This window comes from Scyliorhinus canicula, chromosome 17 (assembly GCF_902713615.1).
Source record: "Scyliorhinus canicula chromosome 17, sScyCan1.1, whole genome shotgun sequence".
In the NCBI taxonomy this organism is placed as follows: Eukaryota; Metazoa; Chordata; class Chondrichthyes; order Carcharhiniformes; family Scyliorhinidae; genus Scyliorhinus; species Scyliorhinus canicula.
This window is the reverse complement of record NC_052162.1, coordinates 125,792,286-125,810,947: the sequence shown is the minus strand read 5'-3', so window position 1 is coordinate 125,810,947 and position 18,662 is coordinate 125,792,286. Positions and strand designations below refer to the sequence as shown.

General features: G+C 46.3%; 1 protein-coding gene and 1 pseudogene across 1 annotated transcript; both read right to left on the bottom strand.

Moving 5' to 3' along the window:
• Nucleotides 1–5,532, bottom strand: part of LOC119951192 — a 115,643-nt pseudogene extending 110,111 nt beyond the window's left edge.
• On the bottom strand, nucleotides 4,921–15,617 carry LOC119951606 (zinc finger protein 239-like). The gene is made up of 2 exons (XM_038774786.1): nucleotides 14,436–15,617; nucleotides 4,921–5,054 (listed from the first exon to the last, which is right to left on the bottom strand). Exons 1-2 carry the CDS (start codon nucleotides 15,214–15,216, stop codon nucleotides 4,921–4,923), a joined length of 915 nt encoding a protein of 304 aa, XP_038630714.1. The 5' UTR covers nucleotides 15,217–15,617.
• Between the last annotated feature and the right edge of the window lie 3,045 nt (nucleotides 15,618–18,662).

Below are 18,662 nucleotides of genomic sequence, written 5' to 3'. Positions count from 1 at the left end.
GACAAGACTGTAACCAATTACGGCAAATTCAGAATCCTCGGGATAGTCAATTTTAAAAGTTTATTAAATGAAAAAGGTTTATTGAACAACTTTAAGACATTGACTTTTCCAACTTCATGTGGGTGATCAGTCTGTAGCAGCGTAACCCTCTCTGGCTCCTTCTTTGACAGTAATTCTTGTGGAATTCAGCCTCGGGAGTCTGGCTCCTTCTTTGACAGTAATTTCCTTGGAACTCGGCCTCGGGAGTCTTCAGTACTTGGCCAGCAAGGAAGACCTTCAGAACCTCTACTTTTATCCCCAAAGTGACCGTTACCTCACATCAGAGTTGGGCCTGTTGTAACATGACAATTGCTCAATTTGATCACTAGATTAATTGAATTGGGCAGGTAGGACCATGGCGTCTGCGGTGGACAGATAGGGCCATGGCAGTATGCGAATTGCAGTGGATCAAGGCACTCTGGGTTTCTGGAGTTGAAGTGCCTCATGGCCAACCTCTCGAAGCTCATCATAATGTTCGATGCCAAGGCCACCGGATGGTAGTCGTTGAGGCACGTTGCCTGGTTCTCCTTTGGCACCAGTATGGATGGTGGTCTTCTTGAAGCAGGTGGGAATCTAGGAACAGAATAGGGAGAGGTTGAGGATGTCCGGAAACACGTCTGCCAGTTGGTCCGCACAGTATCTGGGTGCACGACCAGGGATCCCGTCAGGACCTGCCGCTTACCAAGGGTTCACTATCAAGAAGGCCAATCTGACTTTGGAGGCTGTGACGGTTGGTATGTCACAGGTTTGTGTGTCCAAGGTTGCTGGGGCAGTTGACAAAGGTTTGATGGTTTCCTGTTGAAGTGAACATAGAATGCATTGAATTTGTAGGGGAGGGGTGCCCTGTTGCCAAAGATTCTTCTCGGCTTTGCAGCTCATTATGTTATTGAAGCCGTGCCACAACCGATGAGAGTCCATGTCATTAGTCTGTGATTCTAGCTTAGTCTGGTATTGTTTCTTGACGTCCCTGTTGGCTTTGTGGAGGTCGTACCTAGATTTCTTGTATAGGTCAGGGTCGCCTGTCTTGAATCCCTCAGACCTTCAGTACGGAGTGAATCACCTGATTAAACCATGGTTTCTGGTTGGGTAACGTACATACTACCTTCTTTGACACACAATCTTCTACACACTTGCTGATGAAGTCTGTGATGATGCTGGCAAACTCGTTTTAGGTTGGCTGCCGAGTTCTTGAATATGAACCAGTCCACTGACTCCAAGTAGTCGCGTAGGAGCTCTTCCTTTGCCTCAGACCAGCATTTGCACAACCTTCTTAACCGGATTCTCCCGTTCAGTTTCTGCTTGTATGCCGGGAGAAGGAGCGCCATCTTGTGGTCTGATTTTCCGAAGTGCGGTCAGGGGATGGATCATCAGGCGCCCTTGATGTTTGTGCAGCAGTGGTCAAGGATGTTGGGTTATCGGGACAGGAGATGTGGTGGTGGAATTTTGGCTGTACACTCGGGGTTGGCCTGGTTGAAGTCCCCGGCCACGATGAACAAGGCCTCCGGGTATTCTGCTTCATTGTTTGGTGTGACCTCGCTCGTGTTTGATCAGGTTCTAAAGCTCTTTGTGCAGTGAGAGCAGCTAAACGGTCTCTCCTCAGAGTGAATGCGCTGGTGGGACATCAGTAACTGTGAACTTTTGAAACCCTTTCTGCAGTCAGAGCATTTAAAGGGTCTCTCATTGGTGTGATTGACATTGTGTTTCAGCAGGCTGGATAACTGAGTGAATCCCTTATCACAGACAGAGCAGATGAATGGCCTTCTCCCAGTGTGAACTCGCTGGTGTCTCTTAAGGCTGGATAACTGAGTGAATCTCTTATCACAGACAGAGCAGATGAATGGCCTTTCCCCGGTGTGAAGTCGCTGGTGTCTCTTAAGGCTGGGTAACTGAGTGAATCTCTTATCACAGACAGAGCAGATGAATGGCCTTTCCCCGGTGTGAAGTCGCTGGTGTCTCTTAAGGCTGGGTAACTGAGTGAATCGCTTATCACACACAGAGCAAATGAATGGCCTCTCCCCAGTGTGAACGCTCTGGTGGCTCTTCAGGGTGAATAACTGAGCAAATCCCTTATCACACACGGAACAGATGAACGGCTTCTTCCCGGTGTGAAGTCGCTGGTGTGTCTGCAGATTGGATAACCGAGTGAATCCCTTATCACACACACAGCAGGTGAATGGCCTCTCCCCGGTGTGAACTCGCTGGTGGTTCTGCAGGTTGGTTAACCGAGTGAATCTGTTCCCACAGTCAGAGCAGGTGAATGGCCTCTCTCCAGTGTGAACTCGTTCGTGTCTCCGCAGGTTGCCTATGACAGCGAATCCCTTCCCACAGTCAGAGCAGGTGAATGGCCTCTCTCCAGTGTGAACTCGTTCGTGTGTCCGCAGGTTGCCTATGACAGCGAATCCCTTCCCACAGTCAGAGCAGGTGAATGGCCTCTCTCCAGTGTGAACTCGTTCGTGTCTCCGCAGGTTGCCTATGACAGTGAATCCCTTTTCACACTGAGAGCAGGTGAAAGGCCTCTCTCCAGTGTGACTACGTTGATGACTTTCCAGCTGGCATGGGGCTGTGAATCCCATCCCACAATCCTCACATTTCCATGGTTTATCCATGGTCCGGGTGACCTTGCGTCTCACCACGTTGGACGATCAGTTGAAGCCTCGTCCACACACACAATATGTGTACAGTCTCCCTGATGCGAATGGTGTAGAATTTTTTCAGGCTGCGTAACTGGTTAAAGCTCTTTCCACATTCAGTGCTCTGTAACAGTCTCACATGTGAATGTGTGTGTGTCTCAGTGCTTTTCCAGACACACTGATGTTTAAAATCTCTTGAAGCAGACAAAATAGACAAACAGCTCTTCTTCTAGATTCAAAGGTCGATGATATTAGACTCCCAAGATTTGAGTGACTCAGTCAGTTCTTGACGTGATATTTAGTTTGAGATAGCCACCTCAAACCCCTCTTGTTCTAACTTTCTGCAAAAAGATTTTACAAAAATCATTAATGTCAGTACAGGATAGAAATTCAGAACAGACAATTTAGTTTTTAGCAAACATTGTTCGCTCTCTCTCTTTCCCTGAAATGCTCTTAATCTCCATTCCACACTCTCCCTCCATTCTCACTCTGCTGCATCGAAAATTCACCCTCCCAATTCTCCTGAAGGTGCTGAATCAGGCTGATTGACAGATCCATGCCCACTGCTTCTTGTCCTGGACACAGAGACTGCCAGACAGATATATGTCTATGTTACTGAACAAAAAACGTGTGTAATATACAGACTGGATTAACTTCCTTCCCCTCCCAATTCTTATGAAGGTGCTGATTGATGCTGATCAACAAATCTAAACTTATTACAACTTGTACAAGAGTAGAGACTCTCCATCTAAGTATATTTACTGATTAGAGATGGGATGATTCTATATAATGTAGGTACAGTACTATATTCCAAAACTAGCAATAATAATGCATGTATTTTATTACAGAACCATCAATAATATATATAATACATTCCATATATCTCTGTCAAATATAAAAGTTTTAAAAATTAATTTACGGGATGTGAGAGTCGCTGGTTCAGCCGGTAGAGGCGTTCGTTAAGGCTGAAGGACTGAGACTGATATGAGAGTTGGGATTCGGGCTTGGTTGGTGGGGGCGGGGATTGTGTTCTCTTATTGAGGGTTTTCTACTTGATTGGTGATTTGTTTCTGACTCTTAAATCGGGGGGCGGTATATGTGCATGTGTTGTTTTCCTTATGCATGCGGTTCTGTCTTGTTTCTTGGTATCAGGAAGGTGGGTTTTGGGCACATGGGGCTGGGTTACTGAGGAGGGGGTGGGGAGGAGAGGGGGCTCCGGCAGGGGTCGCCACACGAGGAAACGTAGGTTGGCTGGTGAACGGGAGTGTGGTGGGGGAGGGGCTGCGGTCATTGGAGCCTGGTCAAACAGGTTTCAATGAACCTCGGAGGTGTGAACGGTGGGGAGAGGGGGTCAATACTGGGTGAGGTGTTGGCAAGAGGAAGTGGATGGGGGGGGGGATTCTGGGAGGGGTGAGGGGATTGATGGCAACAAAAGGAGGGCGAGGGGGAAGAGTCTGGCCAGATGGGCAGGGCATGGGGTAATCATGGAATTTACAGTGCAGACGGAGGCCATTTAGCCCATTGAGTCTGCACCGGCCTTTGTGAAGAGCACCCTGCCTATGCCCACACCTTCACCCTATCCCGGTATCCCCACCTAACCTTATTTTTGGACACTAAAGACACCTAACATGATATGGAGATGCCGGCGTTGGACTGGGATGAGCACAGTAAGAAGTTTTACAACAGCAGGTTAAAGTCCAACATGTTTGCTTCAAACACTAGCTTTCGGAGCTTCTTCCTCCTAACACCTAACAGGCACATCATTTGACTGTGGGAGGAAACCGGAGCACCTGAAGGAAACCCACGCAGACATGGAGAGAACGTGCAGACTCCGCACAGAAAGTGACCCAAGCCTGGAATCTTTTGTCCTCTCTGGGGACTGCCATTAGCACTCTTTCCCCTTGGTTTCTGTGGCCATTAGCACCCAGTTTCCCAGGGTTTCTGTGGATATGAATCATTTTCATTGTCACGCCACAGTATAAATACTTCCCATTTTCTCTGTTTGTTAGCTTTGACAAAGAGTCATCGGACTCGAAACGTTACCTCTTTTCTCTCCCTGCAGATACTGCCAGACTTGCTGAGATTTTCCAGCATTTTCTCTTTTGTTTTAGATTCCAGCATCTGCAGTAATTTGCTTTCATTCAATGAGATCATTGGCCGATCTACATAAGCATCATTTTCCCACACTATGCCCCACATCCGTTGATATCTTTAATATCTGGAAACCTATCAATTTCTATCTTGCAAATCCTTAATGACTGAAGCTCCACACTCTTCTGGGATAGAAAATTCCTAATTTTGCTGCATTGTCCCCATAACCCTCGACTTCCTTATCAATCGGAAATTGGTAGAACTCATCCTTGAAATATTCAATTCCACTGATCCCTGTGGAAGAGAAATCCAGGGACAAACAACCCTCTGAGGAAAGAGATGGTTGGAAATATGTAATGAAACAGTACAATACATGTTTTTAAAAATTAAATTCAGAGGACCCGATTAATTTTTTTTTCCAATCAAGGGGCAATCCAGCATGGCCAATTCGCCTATCCTGCACATCTGTCTGGGTTTATGGGGGTGAGACCCACGCAGACACGGGAGAATGTGCAAAATCCACACGGAATGTGACCCAGGGCTGGGACGGAACCCGGGTCCAAACTTTGCAGAGTCTGCACCCTCCCTGGATTCACTTCCTTTCCCTTCAGTTGCTGCAAGTCACCAGTTGAAGGTCAGAATGAGAAAAGAAATGGAAAGGGGGAGAAAATAAAGTGTTTTACTCACAGATGTTGGAGACAGGAAGAAGCTTCCCTCTGTGAAACTCAATTTTCATTCACACAAAGCCCGCGCACTGATTGGCTGGAGGAGCAGAGTCCTTCCGGTCCTTCAATTCTTCCCATTGGCCAACACCTGAGCAGGAAGGTCAGGTTGTTGACTCCTCCCTGCACATGCGCAGCTTCCCCTCTCCCTTGGACATGCGCAGTCCCGCGCCGCCCACCCACGCGGCGGACAGAGCCGTTTCTTCAGTCCGGGGAATTGTGGGAGCCGAGGCCGCCATTACTCATCTGGAACCCAGTCTCCAAACTCCTGGGACTGGGGTGAAAAGTGCGGGTACAGGATAATCACTGGATTTGACTGTGACGTCTCCCTTTGCAGAACAGTTTGTTAACTTCAGGTGTAAAGATTTAGACATCTGGGTGACATATTGGGGAAGGAATAGGTGAGAGTGAAACTGAACCCGAGAGTCAGCACCTTCAGGGAAGGAGAATTGAGGGAAAAGCAGGAGGAGGATAGTGGGATGAAGGAGTTTTACCACCAGTAGGGAGGAGGTAGAGATTGGGGACACAGATTTATTGTTTGAGACAAAGAGTGATTCTGCTGTTGTTGCTGTCCCAAACCTTATTGATGCTGAAGGTTGGGGCTTATTTTTGCTGATGTTAGAGACCCCTGTAACTGAGATGGAGTTTAAAATTCTGGATTCAGGTCAAATGAACCACATTTGAAATGCATACCCTGTCTCCTGTCCTTCTTGTAGTTCAGTTGTGTCTGCTGATTGCTGGGTGATCAGTGTCTCTTTAAGAACTGCAGTTTGTGATCTCTCCACATTCATTCAGGGACTCTCAGCTGAAATTATTTTACAATAAAACATTCACTGTCAGCATCGCACCCAAACAAATCCATTGGTGTGAAATCAACAATACCAAGTCGGAAATGTTCCACTGATTGAAATGACATAGCATGGACATCAAATAAACATGCCATAAGGTCCACCTGGTCTGTGATGGTTTTGATGCTCCACATATGTTTCCTCCCAGTCTTCTTCACCTTCACTGTCAGTCAGAGCTCAGTGGATAACACTCCTGCCTCTGAGTTCCAAAGGATATAAATTTAAGGTGAATGGTGGAAGATATAGGGGGGATGTCAGAGGTAGGTTCTTTACCCAGAGAGTAGTGGGGGCATCGAATGCATTGCCTGTGGAAGTAGTTGAGTCGGAAACATGAGGGACCTTCAAGTGGCTATTGGATAGATACATGGATTACAGTAGAGGGTGTAGATTAATTTGTTCTTAATCTAGGACAAATGTTCGGCACAACATCGTGGGCCTAAGGGCCTGTTCTGTGCTGTATTTTTCTATGTTCTATGTTCTGGGTTAATTTCTCAATCAGGACTTGAGAACAAAACCCACAGCTGCCCTCTAGTGCAGTGCTGAGGGAGTGCTGCTCTTTTGGGGTGCCATCTTTCAAATGATGTGTGAAACTGTGGTCCCATTTTCCTCCTTTGGTGAATATAAAATATCCCATATCATTCTTTTTGAAGAAGAGCAGGGGAGTTAAGTAGGGTAAAACTAACCTGTCTCACGATGGTCTAAACCCAGCTCATGTTTGCTATTTGTGGGTCAATATATATCCCTCAATCAACATCACTAAAACAGAACATTATTATCCTCTTGCTGTTTGTGGGATTTTGTTAACTGTCAATCAGTTGTAGGAAGACTACACACAGATACAGACAAGTTAAGTGAGTGGGCAAAAGTTTGCAGATGGAATATAATGTTGGGAAATTTGAATGTGTTCACTTTGTCAAGAATAATAGAGAAACACAATTCTATTTAAATGGAGAGCGATTTCATTACTGAGTGTTACAGAGGGATCTGGGTGTCCTGGTGCCGGAATCACAAAATGTTAATATGAAGGTGCATTAAGTGATTAGGAAAACAACTGAAACATTCATGTTTCCCACAAGGGGAACGAAAGTTACAGCTGTGCAGGGCCTTGGTGAGACCACATCAGGAATATTGTGCACTATTTCTTCACTTTGTTTAAAACACAAAAATGTAATTGAGTTAACAGCAGTTCAGAGAAGGATCACTCGACTCATTCTCAGGATGAATGGCTTCTCTTATGCAGAAAGGTGGAACATGTTACGTCCTTAGCCACAGGGGTCCAGAGGAAGGAGAGGTAATATTATAGAAATATTTACAATCCTAAGGTGATTCAATAGGGTGGAAATTAGGTGGATGTTTCCAAATATGAGAGAGACTAGAACCAGGGGACATACCAATATGAGATCCACCATTCAGAAGGTGATTGAGGAGAATGTATTTCTCACAGAGGGTGTTTAGCCTGTGGAATTCTCTTCATCAGAGAACAGTGGGGCTGGGTCATTGAATATATTCAGGGCAGAGTTAGACAGATTATTGACAAAGGAGACAAGGGTTATGGGGTTGAGACAGGAAAGTGGATTTGAGATCTCAGCCAGATTAGCAATGATCTTATAGAATTGGGCAGCAGGTTCAAAGAGCTGAATGGCATACTCCTGTTCCTATGTTCCTATCTTGTTTTACCTAAATTTGCTGCCACGTTTCCTACACAACAGCGACTACACTTCAGAAAGTACATCATTGGCTGGAAAGTGCATCGAGAAATCCAGTGGCCCTGGAAGCTGTTATCCAAGTCTAAAGCTACGTTAGAGTATCTGACACTTAAAGGGAGATGCTATTGAAAATATTTCATCACCGAGCTTATGTACAGTACAAATTATTAATGACACAAATGTGTTAATGAGGTGAAGTTTAACAGCCAATTATGATAAAGTGGCTGACTCCAACTATTCTCCATGGAATCACTAGTCTTTTTAGTGACTGCAATGTACTGACATCACCAAACCTAAACACGTAGAGCTTCCATACTCATCGATCCCCAAACAGGCTGAATGTGCCCCACACCCAAAGTGGGGAGTCACAGGAACAGAGTACAGAGGAGCCAAAGAGGGTCCAGAACATTGTAAATATCCTTTTAGTCTGGCTGTCTTTGAGCCTTAACTCATTTTCTGCTTTGTATAACCATGTTCGGTTTCATTAATAAACTTTTATCAGGAAAAATATTTGATTTGTGTTGACTTTTCTTGATTAGACTGATGTACATTAAGGATAGGGGGTAAGAGGGGTTGACAGGCTCTTTAACAAAAAGTGAGTCCCTCTAAGGCAGTGTTTTTGCCAACCGATCGATCTTCGTGACCCACATCGGCCGAAATGTGCGACCCACATTGGCCGATCTTTGCGAGCCACATCAGCTGACCTATGGTACTCTCAGTGGCCGACCTTCGCGACCCACCATTTCCACTGACCTTTAATGTGACAGGTGAGCCTGCTTGGTCCTCACAATCTCACTTCCTTTGTTATTCAATGTTTTATTCCCGGCAATGACTTCAGCAGATTATTTAAGATCTCACTGCATCCATTAAAAACAATGAAGACATTTATCCTCAAACTCGCCACGTTTCGTCATCAAATGTCTTTGACGTTTTCAGGGTTTTAAACTTTCACTTCCCAGTGCTTCCCTGTATATAACACACTTTGAATCCTGATTTGCAGTGGGACAATAAATAACGCATACCTCAAGTATTCATCTTTATGCTGCTTTGTTCCTGTTCGCAGCTTCTTCTTCATGGATTGTTCACCAGAGGCCCTGGAGCTCAAAATGGAGGAATCACTCTCGTGCGCCCAGAGTACGTATATCAGTGTGGCCTGCTGTCTGCCACCACTCCAGACAGAAGACTCCAGCAATTAAAATAAATTCTGCTCCTGGGTCAGCGCACTGACATCAGGAGGCCACGTTCTACCCCGCTGGGCTCCGGGCCTGCACACCGCTGAGGGGGCACGCATGCGGGGAACAGCCAGAATTCTAAAAGCCGGTTGCACCATTGAGCACCAATTCCCGTGATCCGGAACGCCACGGCACGACCCTCCCGATACCCGCCCAGGACCCACCCATGGGTCGTGCCGCTGGATTTGAAAATGACTGCTCCAACGTAATTGGCAAAGGAGCCAGTCGGGTAGATGAGATTTTATTTTTTGACACAGCGAGCTGTTCTGATCTGCCTGAAAGCTGATTCAGTAGTATCTTTCCAAAGAGTAAACACTTGAAAGGTAAGAATTTGCAGGGCTGTGGGGCAAGAGCAGAGCAGTTGGATGAATCAGTGAGTCCTTCCAAAGAGATAGCAGGGGCACGATGGGCCAAATGGTCTCCTCCCGCACCCTGTGAATCTGAGCCTCCTGCTTTTCTGCAGGTTAAAAGGAACAGATTTCATTGCAGCCTCTTCCCTGTATATATATTTAAAGACACGGGTTTCTCTTTAGCTCTGAGTGACCGATATAACAATTGCTTGGAGCCCCATTTACCAATCAGTCCTCCAGCACCTTCCTGTCTCTCTATTAGTGCAATGCCCATGGCAGTTTCCCAACTGGGGCACAGGCCCCGTTATTCTCAGCTAAATTCAGCCCCAGCTCTGTCTCCTGCTGTCATTGACACCAGCAAAAGAGAAAGAAAGGTGGCCGAGGCTCAAATGGGAAGTCAGAACTTGTGACTCTAAACCAACACTTCAACATTTGTCAGTCAAAGCCATGTTATTTATGCTGGGGTTTCTATTATTACCGTGCCACCCCTTTTCATGTTACATTGATGTACTTTAGGGAAAGTGGGTGAGAGGGAAGACAAAGGGTAGGCGTTGTAACAGGTAACTTTCCCTTTCAAACTTTGCATTGTCGATACTGTCAGCCGTGGCTCAGTGGGCAGCTCTCTCACCTCTGAATCAGAAGGTTGTGGATTCAAATCCCAGTCCAGGGACCCGAGGACAAGAATCACGTCCAACATTCCTGGTCCCAGCACTGAGGAAGTGCTGCACTGTCAGAACAGCCTTCTCTCAAATAAGATGTTAAACTGAGGCCCTGTCTGCCCCTCTCAGGTGGGTGTAAAAGTTCCCACAGCCACTATTTTGAAGAAGAGCAGGGGAGTTATCCCCGGTGTCCTGGCCACTATTTATCCCTCAATCAACATCACTAAAAACAGATCATCTGCTCATTATCACATTACTGTGTGTGGGATCTTGCTGTGTGTAAATTGGCTGCTGCTTTTGCTACACTATAACAGTGTCTCCACTTCAAAAGTACATCATTGGCTGTAAAGCACTTTGGGATGTCCTGTGGTTGTGAAAGGGGCTTTAGAAATGCAAGTTTTTAAATTGAAGATTTAGGTTTTCTGATCTTGTTATCTGGAACTTAATTGATTTCAGCCAACCCCAACATACCATTTAATAAATTAACTTTGGTTCAGACAAGGCAATTAAGACAAAGACAGAATTCTCTTGATATTAAATTTAAAAAGTTTATTCAAAGAAACTTTGAGACATTGACTTTTCCAACTTCATGTGGGTGATCAGTCTGTAGAAGTGTAACCCTCTCTGGCTCCTTTGACAGTAATTCTTGTGGAATTCAGCCTCGGGAATCTGGCTCCTTCTTTGGCAGTAATTTCCTTGGAACTCGGCCTCGGGAATCATCAGTACTTGGTCAGCAAGGATCACCTTCGGAACCTCTACATTTATCCCCAAAGTGACCATTACCTCACGTCAGAGTTGGGCCTGTTGTCACATGACCATTGGTCAATTTGGTCACTGGATTAATTTAATTGGATCCCCAATTACTCACTCCACCTTCTCCCATTATCTCAGACAGGAGTACAATAGAACTGTTTCATACTATCCCTTTATCTGATTCTATACAATCCCTGATTCATAGTTTCAAATGTTGAGGCTAATCAGAGCTTGAAGGTCTCTCTTGCCAGTACATTTATCCTCATTGCATTCTTCACAGACACAGCAATTAAGCTTTTACATTTTTAGAGCAAACAAAACTCAGTCTCTTACTATAACTACTGATTCATTATTGATTATTTAATTGTCACTCAATTAAGGCTCATTATTTATTCAGCCATCTGTTACTGACTGGCAGCTAATTAATACAGTAATCTTTAATTAATACGTTTGGTTAATACAATATCCACTGGTTGAAAAAGACTGTTTTATGGAAGACAATCACTTTCTTTCTTACTAACTTTGATTGGATTGAACAATGAGTCTTAGACTTGAGCCAGACTTTGGCAGGATATGATACCCTGTAGCTTTGCAAAATTCTGGAACAATTTGTTACTTTAAACAATTTTGCCTCATTCAGAAACCGTGGAGAATATTTATACTGTAGGAGTGAGAATGAAAGATGAGTCATAGTCACAGAAACCCAGGGAAACGGGGTAATATTCCCCATATTCTCTGTCTGTTAGCTTTGACAAAGAGTCATCGGACTCAAAACATTAGCTCTTTTCTCTCCTACAGATGCTGCCAGATCTGCTGAGATTTTCCAGCATTTTCTCTTTCGCTTCAGATCCCAGCATCTGCAGTAATTTGCTTTTATCCACTCGCCCACAACCCCATAATCTAACCTGCACATCCCTGGACACTGTGGGGCAATTCGTCCTGTCGGGACAGAAGCTGGGTGTACCTTGTACGATGGGTTTCAAGATGCCCTCGATGTGGCCAGAGAGGTTCTCACACAGGGTCCCATTGCCTGATACAATAGGCCGGCCTGGTGTGTTGGCCTTGTGTATTTTCGGGAGGCAGTAGAGGTCTCCAATGTGGGGATTACGTGGGATGAGAGCACGTAGGGTGCTCTGAAGGTCTGGATCCAAGGTCTTGATCAGTCTGTTGAGTTAGCGGGTGTGCTCCTTGGTTGGATCTGCGGGTAACTGTCTGCAGTGTTCCTGGTTGCTGAATTGTCGGTATACTTCTTTGCAGTAGTCCACTCTGTTCAGTATGACGGTGGCCTCTCCTTTGTCTGCTGGTTTGATGACAATGTTGCGGTTGGTCTTGAGAGCGCGGATGGCGTTGCGTTGTACTTGGGTGACGTTCGGGGCTGCCTTGTGAATGCGACTGATGAATCTGGCATTGACATGACTCCTGACGGCTTCAGCATACATGTCGAGTCTCTGGCAGCGGCCTTCCGGAGGGGTCCAATTCGACTCTTTCCTTTTCGGTTGCTGCACCGCAGATCTCGCGGTCGGCTGTTCCGGTTCATTGGCCGTCTCCTTGGGTTCGCTGTCGGCCTCTTGGGGTCTGTGGAAGAATTCCCGGAGCCTCATTCGCCTGATGAATTCCTCTGTGTCTGCCGCGAGACTGATGGGGTCCATTTTGGTGGTGGTGCAGAAATTGAGCCCTCTGCTGAGAACTTCGATTTCGTCTGGTTGTAGTCCGACAAGTTGACAATAGATTTTCCTGTATTGTTTTCGACTGTGGTACTGGGGGAGGCTTGGTTGCTGCTGGTGGTGATGCCGAGTTTCTCAAGCTTCCTGTTCTTGGTGTGCATATAGGTGGCATAGTATCGTTGTCTCATCTGTTTGGCGGTGTTACGCAGCTGGCCTGCTGTGTCCTGAGCGCACGTTGAGAATACGGCCTCTATCTTGGTTTCCAGGTTGCATCGACTGCTGTAGAGCTGGTGTACGAGGTGTTTGAGGAGTGTGACCGAGGTGCGGCGGCAGAGTCTTTCAGCGTAGTCTGTGTTGTAGGCCGACTTGAGTGGGTTTGTGATCTGTAGCCCTTTCGGGATCTTGTCTGCTTTTTTGCATCTTTGTAGAAACTTAATGTCAGTGTCCATATGCGCGATCTTCCCACAGATCCTCTCCACTTTGAGCCGGCAGTTTGCGGTGTCGATGGAAGCCATGATGTGGAGATGCCGGCGTTGGACTGGGGTGAGCACAGCAAGAAGTCTTACAACACCAGGTTAAAGTCCAACAGGTTTGTTTCAAACACGAGCTTGCGGAGCACTGCTCCTTCCTCAGGTGAATGGAGAGGAATGTTCCAGAAACACTTATATAGACAAAGTCAGCGATGGCGGACAATGCTTGGAATGCGAGCATTTGCAGGTAATCAAATCGTTACAGATCCAGAGAGAGGGATAATCCCAGGTTAAAGAGGTGTGAATTGTCTCAAGCCAGGACAGTTGGTGGAATTTTGCAAGTCCAGGCCAGATAGTGGGGGGTGGATGTAATGCGACATGAATCCAAGATCCCGGTTGAGGCCGCGCTCACGCGTGCGGAACTTAGCTATAAGTTTTTGCTCGGCAATTCTGCGTTGTCGCGTGTCCTGAAGACTGCCTTGGAGAACGCTTACCCGGAGATCAGAGGCTGAATGCCCTTGACTGCTGAAGTGTTCCCCGACTGGAAGGGAACATTCCTGCCTGGTGATTGTCACACGATGCCCGTTCATTCGTTGTCGCAGTGTCTGCATGGTCTCGCCAATGTACCACGCTTCGGGACATCCTAAGCTCGTGTTTGAAACAAACCTGTTGGACTTTAACCTGGTGTTGTAAGATTTCTTACCCGATTCCCTGAGAGAGAGAAGAGAGAACGAAATGCAGTCCTGGATGTAATTGAAGCAGAAACAATAACAGCAGAATCCATCACTGTAATCAATTGTGAACTTGTTGGTGTCTCAGCAGGGAGGAGGAAACACAGAATCCCTTCCCACACTGAGAGCAGGTGAACGGCTTCTCCCCAGTGTGAACTCGCTGGTGTTCCTTCAGGCTGGATGAGTCCGTGAATCCCTTCCCACACTGAGAGCAGATGAACGGTTTCTCCCCAGCGTGAATTCGCTGGTGTCTCCGCAGGCTGGATAACCGAGTGAATCCCTTCCCACACCGAGAGCAGGTGAACGGCTTCTCCCCAGTGTGAATTCGCTGGTGTGTCTGCAGGCTGGATAATTCAGTGAATCCTTTCCCACACCGAGAGCAGATGAACGGTTTCTCCCCAGTGTGTATTCGCTGGTGTCTCAGCAGGCTGGATAACTCAGTGAATCCCTTCCCACACTGAGTGCAGGTGAACGACTTCTCCCCAGTGTGAACGCGCTGGTGTCTCAGCAGGTTGGAAAAGTAAGTGAATCCCTTCCCACACTGAGAGCAGGTTAACGCCTTCTGCCCAGTGTGAACTCGCTGGTGTGTCTGCAGGCGGGATAACTGAGTGAATCCCTTCTCACACAGAGAGCAGGTGAATGGCTTCTGATTGTGAACAAGTTGGTGTCTTCGCAGGTTGGTTAAGTCATTGTATCCCTTCCCACACTGAGAGCAGGTGTGCGGTTTCTCTGCAGCATGAACAAACTTGTGTCTCCGCAGGGTGGATAAGTCAGTGAATCCCTTCTCACACTGAGAGCAGGTGAACGGTTTCTCCCCAGTGTGAATTCGCTGGTGTTTCTTCAGGTTGGATAACTCAGTGAATCCCTTCTCACACTGAGAGCAGGTGAACGGTTTCTCCCCAGTGTGAATTCGCTGGTGTTTCTTCAGGTTGGATAAGTCAGTGAATCCCTTCCCACACTGAGAGCAGGTGAACGGCCACTCCCCAGTGTGCATTTGTTGCTGTGTCTGCAGGTTGATTAACTGACTGAATCCCTTCCCACAGTGAGAGCAGGTGAACGGCCTCTCCCCAGTGTGAATTCGCTGATGTAAATTCAGGCGAGATAACTCAATGAATCCCTTCCCACACTGAGAGCAGGTGAATGGCCTCTCCGCAGTGTGAATTTGCTGATGTAAATTCAGGTTGGATAACCGACTGAATCCCTTCTCACACTGAGAGCAGGTGTACGGCCTCTCCCCTGTGTGAATGCGTCGATGAGTCTCCAGCTCTGATGGGGATCTGTATCCCTTCCCACAGTCCCCACATTTCCACCTTTTATCCATATTTTGGGTCTACTCAAGTCTGTCCAGTTGGACTATCAGTTGAAGCCTTGACCACACACAGAACACGTGTATGGTTTCTCCCCGCTATGAAAGGTGCAATGATTTTTCAGGCTGTTTAACTGGTTAAAGCTCTTTCCAGTCAATGTGTGTGTCTCGGTGCTTTTCCAGTCACAATGATGTTTAAAATCTTTTGAAGCCAACAGGTTGGGCAAACATTACTCCTTCTAGATAATGGCCGATGAATCGAGTGACTGTCAGAACTAGACGTGATGTTTGAGATTTCGGTTTGTAAATCCTCTCCTTTTAACATCCTGTAAAAGGAGTTTACAAAAGACATCACAGTCAGTACAGGATAGAAATTCAGAACAGATTATTTTACTTTCTCAGGAACATTCTTTCCTCTCTTGTTCCCCAAAAGCTTTAAATCTTCATCCCACACACTCTCCCTCCATTCTCACTCTGCTGTATCTAATATTCACCCTCCCAATTCTCCTGAAGGTGCTGATTCAGGCTGATTGACAGATCCCGGCTCACTGCTTCCTGTCCTGGACACAGAGATCATAACAAACAGGAGCTGTAGTCGGCCATTCAGCCCATCGAGCCTTCTCAACCACTTAATGGGATCATTGGCCGATCTACGTCAGCACCATTTTCCTACACTATGCCCCATATCCCTCGGTATGTTCAATATTGAGAAACATGTCAATCTGTCTTGAAAATACTTGAAAATACAATCCTCTGGGGTAGAGAATTCCAAAGCTTCACTACATTGTCTTTAAATTCATTGAAGATCCCAGCCCCGTGTCACTGTCCGTGTGGAGTCTGCACATTCTCCCCGTGTCTGCATGGGTCTCACCCTCACAACGTTAAACGACGTGCAGGGTCGGTGAATTGGCCATGCTAAATTGCCCCTTAATTGGAAAAAAAAGAATTGGGTACTCTAATTAAAAAAATATATATATTTAATTTACTGGATTTGAGCTTCGCTGGTTGGGCCAGTATTTGTTGCCCATCCTGAGTTCCCCTTCAGAAAGTGGTGGTAAGTGGTCTCCTTGCACACCCACTGTGCTGTTAGCGAGGGAGTTCCAGGATGTTGCCCCAGTGACAGTGAAGGAACGGCGATATATTTCCAAGTCAGTCTGGTGAGTGACTTGGAAGGGAACCTCCAGGTGGTGGGGTTCCCAGGTATCTGCTGCTCTTGTCCTTCTAGATGGCAGTGGTCGCTTTGCTGAGCACCTTCGGTCTGAGCGCATTCAGGACCCTGACCTTCCCGTTGCTTGCCATTTTATTTATTTATTTATATAAATTTGGAGTACCCAATTCATTTTCCAATTATGGGACAATTTTACCGTGCCGATCCTCCTACACTGCACATCTTTGGGTTGTAGGGGCCAAAGCCAAGCAGACACAGGGAAAATGTGCAGACTCCACATGGACAGTGACCCAGAGCCGGGATCGAACCTGGGACCTCGGCGCCGTGAGGCAGCAGAGATTAATCACTGTGCCACTGTGCTGTCCCTGCTTGCCATTTTAACACAAGACCCTGCTCCCATGCCTGCCCTAGGCTTGTTGCAATGTCCCAGTGACGCTCAACGCAAACGGGAGAAACAGTAAATGTTCCGGTTAGGCACGCTACAGCCTTCTGGTCTCAATATCGGATTCAACAACTTCAGATGATTAGCTCTACCCCACCTCAACCTCTTTGTTTTCATTCCATTTCATTTTAACTGTCCATTACCTGTTATTTCTTTCTTGTCTTTCTTCATATATATATTTCCCCCTCACTCTTTCCCCCTATCTTATCCCCCCTCTCTTTACCCTTTGTCCCCTTTGCTTCCCGCTTCCCCCCCCTTTTCTCATTGTACCTCTCTCCCAACCATGCCCCCCTCCCCCCACATCTACACCTGTCACAGCTTACCTTCTGATTTTAGTTTCTCTGCTGTTTAGTCTTTCTCACTTTTTATTCTCTCTGGGAACTGCCATTATAATCTTTATTTTTTAAATAATCTTTATTGTCACAGGTAGAATTACATTAACACTGCAATTAAGTTACTGTGAAAAGCCCCTAGTCGCCACATTCCGGCACGTGTTCGGGTACACAGAGGGAGAATTCAGAATGTCCAAATGACCAAACAACACATCTTCGGGACTTTTGGGAAGGAACCGGAGAACCTGGAGAAAACCCACACAGACACGGGGAAAACGTGCAGACTCCACGCAGTGACCCAAACCGGGAATTAAACCCGGGACCCTGCACTGTGAACCACAATGCTAACCACTGTGCTGCCCTTCTTTTTCCTTTGTTTCTGTAGTTATGACTGATCTTTCTTTCCCCCACCCGATGGTATAAATGTCTCCCACTTTCTATCCTTTTTAGCTTTGACAAAGGGTCATCTGGACTCAAAAACAATAGCTCTTTTCTCTCCTTACAGGTGCTGCCAGACCGGCTGAGATTTTCCAGCATTTTTTCTTCTCGAAATGGAACTCTACAGTCCGATATTACACAACTAGAAATAATAATAAATGTGCTTTATTACAGAGCCAATAATATATCTAATCTGTACAATATAACAACATTACACTTATTTCAATTAATTTACTGTCCTCTTACATGTCATCTGCTGGGGAAACCAGCCCTTTAATTGTGAACACTAGAAAAGAGACCATCAGGGGCAGCAAGGTAGCACAGTTGTTAGCCCAGTTGCTTCACAGCTCCAGGGTCCCAGGTTCGATTTGCGGTTTGGTTCACTGCCTGTGCGGAGTCAGCATGTTCTCCCCGTGTCTGTGTGGGTTTCCTCTGGGTGCTCCAGAGAACATTACAGAGCAGTACAGGCCCTTCGGCCCTCGATGTTGCGCCTACTGTGAAACCGCTCTAAAGCCCATCTACACTATTCCCTCATCATCCATATGTTTATCCAATGACCATACTACTCTCTGAGTAAAGAACCTACCTCTGACATCTGTCCCATAGCTATCTCCCATCAATGTAAAGTTATGTCTGAGGAAGTGAACAAACAAATATGATAGACGGTAGGATTATTAGTTAGAATAATGTAGATGATAGTGCAGGCCTGAGGGTAGTGAGATCATAGACAGAGAACAAAGGGATGAGCACAGCATGGCTAGGAAGGGGGGGAAGGGGAGCTTTGCCTCGTGGAGAGAATGGTGAAAAGGATGATGGGTAACAAGAGGCCCAGGATTGGGAAATGCGAAGTGAGCCAATCAGGATATATGGCCAGGTCAGAAGGTGTATAGAATGGCTTATGGGAAGCTTGTATGCAAATCTTGATGTGATTTGAACTATATGTGCTGTAATTGCTTTGTGTTCTCTCTCACTTGCTTTTGGGAGCTTTAGAACATTGCTGTGTGTTCTCAGGTCCTACGAGTGAGTCAGCCTTGCAAGCTAGTTAAAATAAACAATAATTGATACCTGCAAATCCGTCTCA

Coding starts and splice junctions, on each gene's coding strand:
- LOC119951606 (XM_038774786.1), bottom strand. CDS start 15,216: ATGGATAAAAGGTGGAAATGTGGGGACTGTGGGAAGGGATACAGATCC. Junction 5,055..14,435: donor GGCGTTAACCTGCTCTCAGT/GTGGGAAGGGAT, acceptor TCTCTTCCACAG/GGATCAGTGGAATTGAATAT.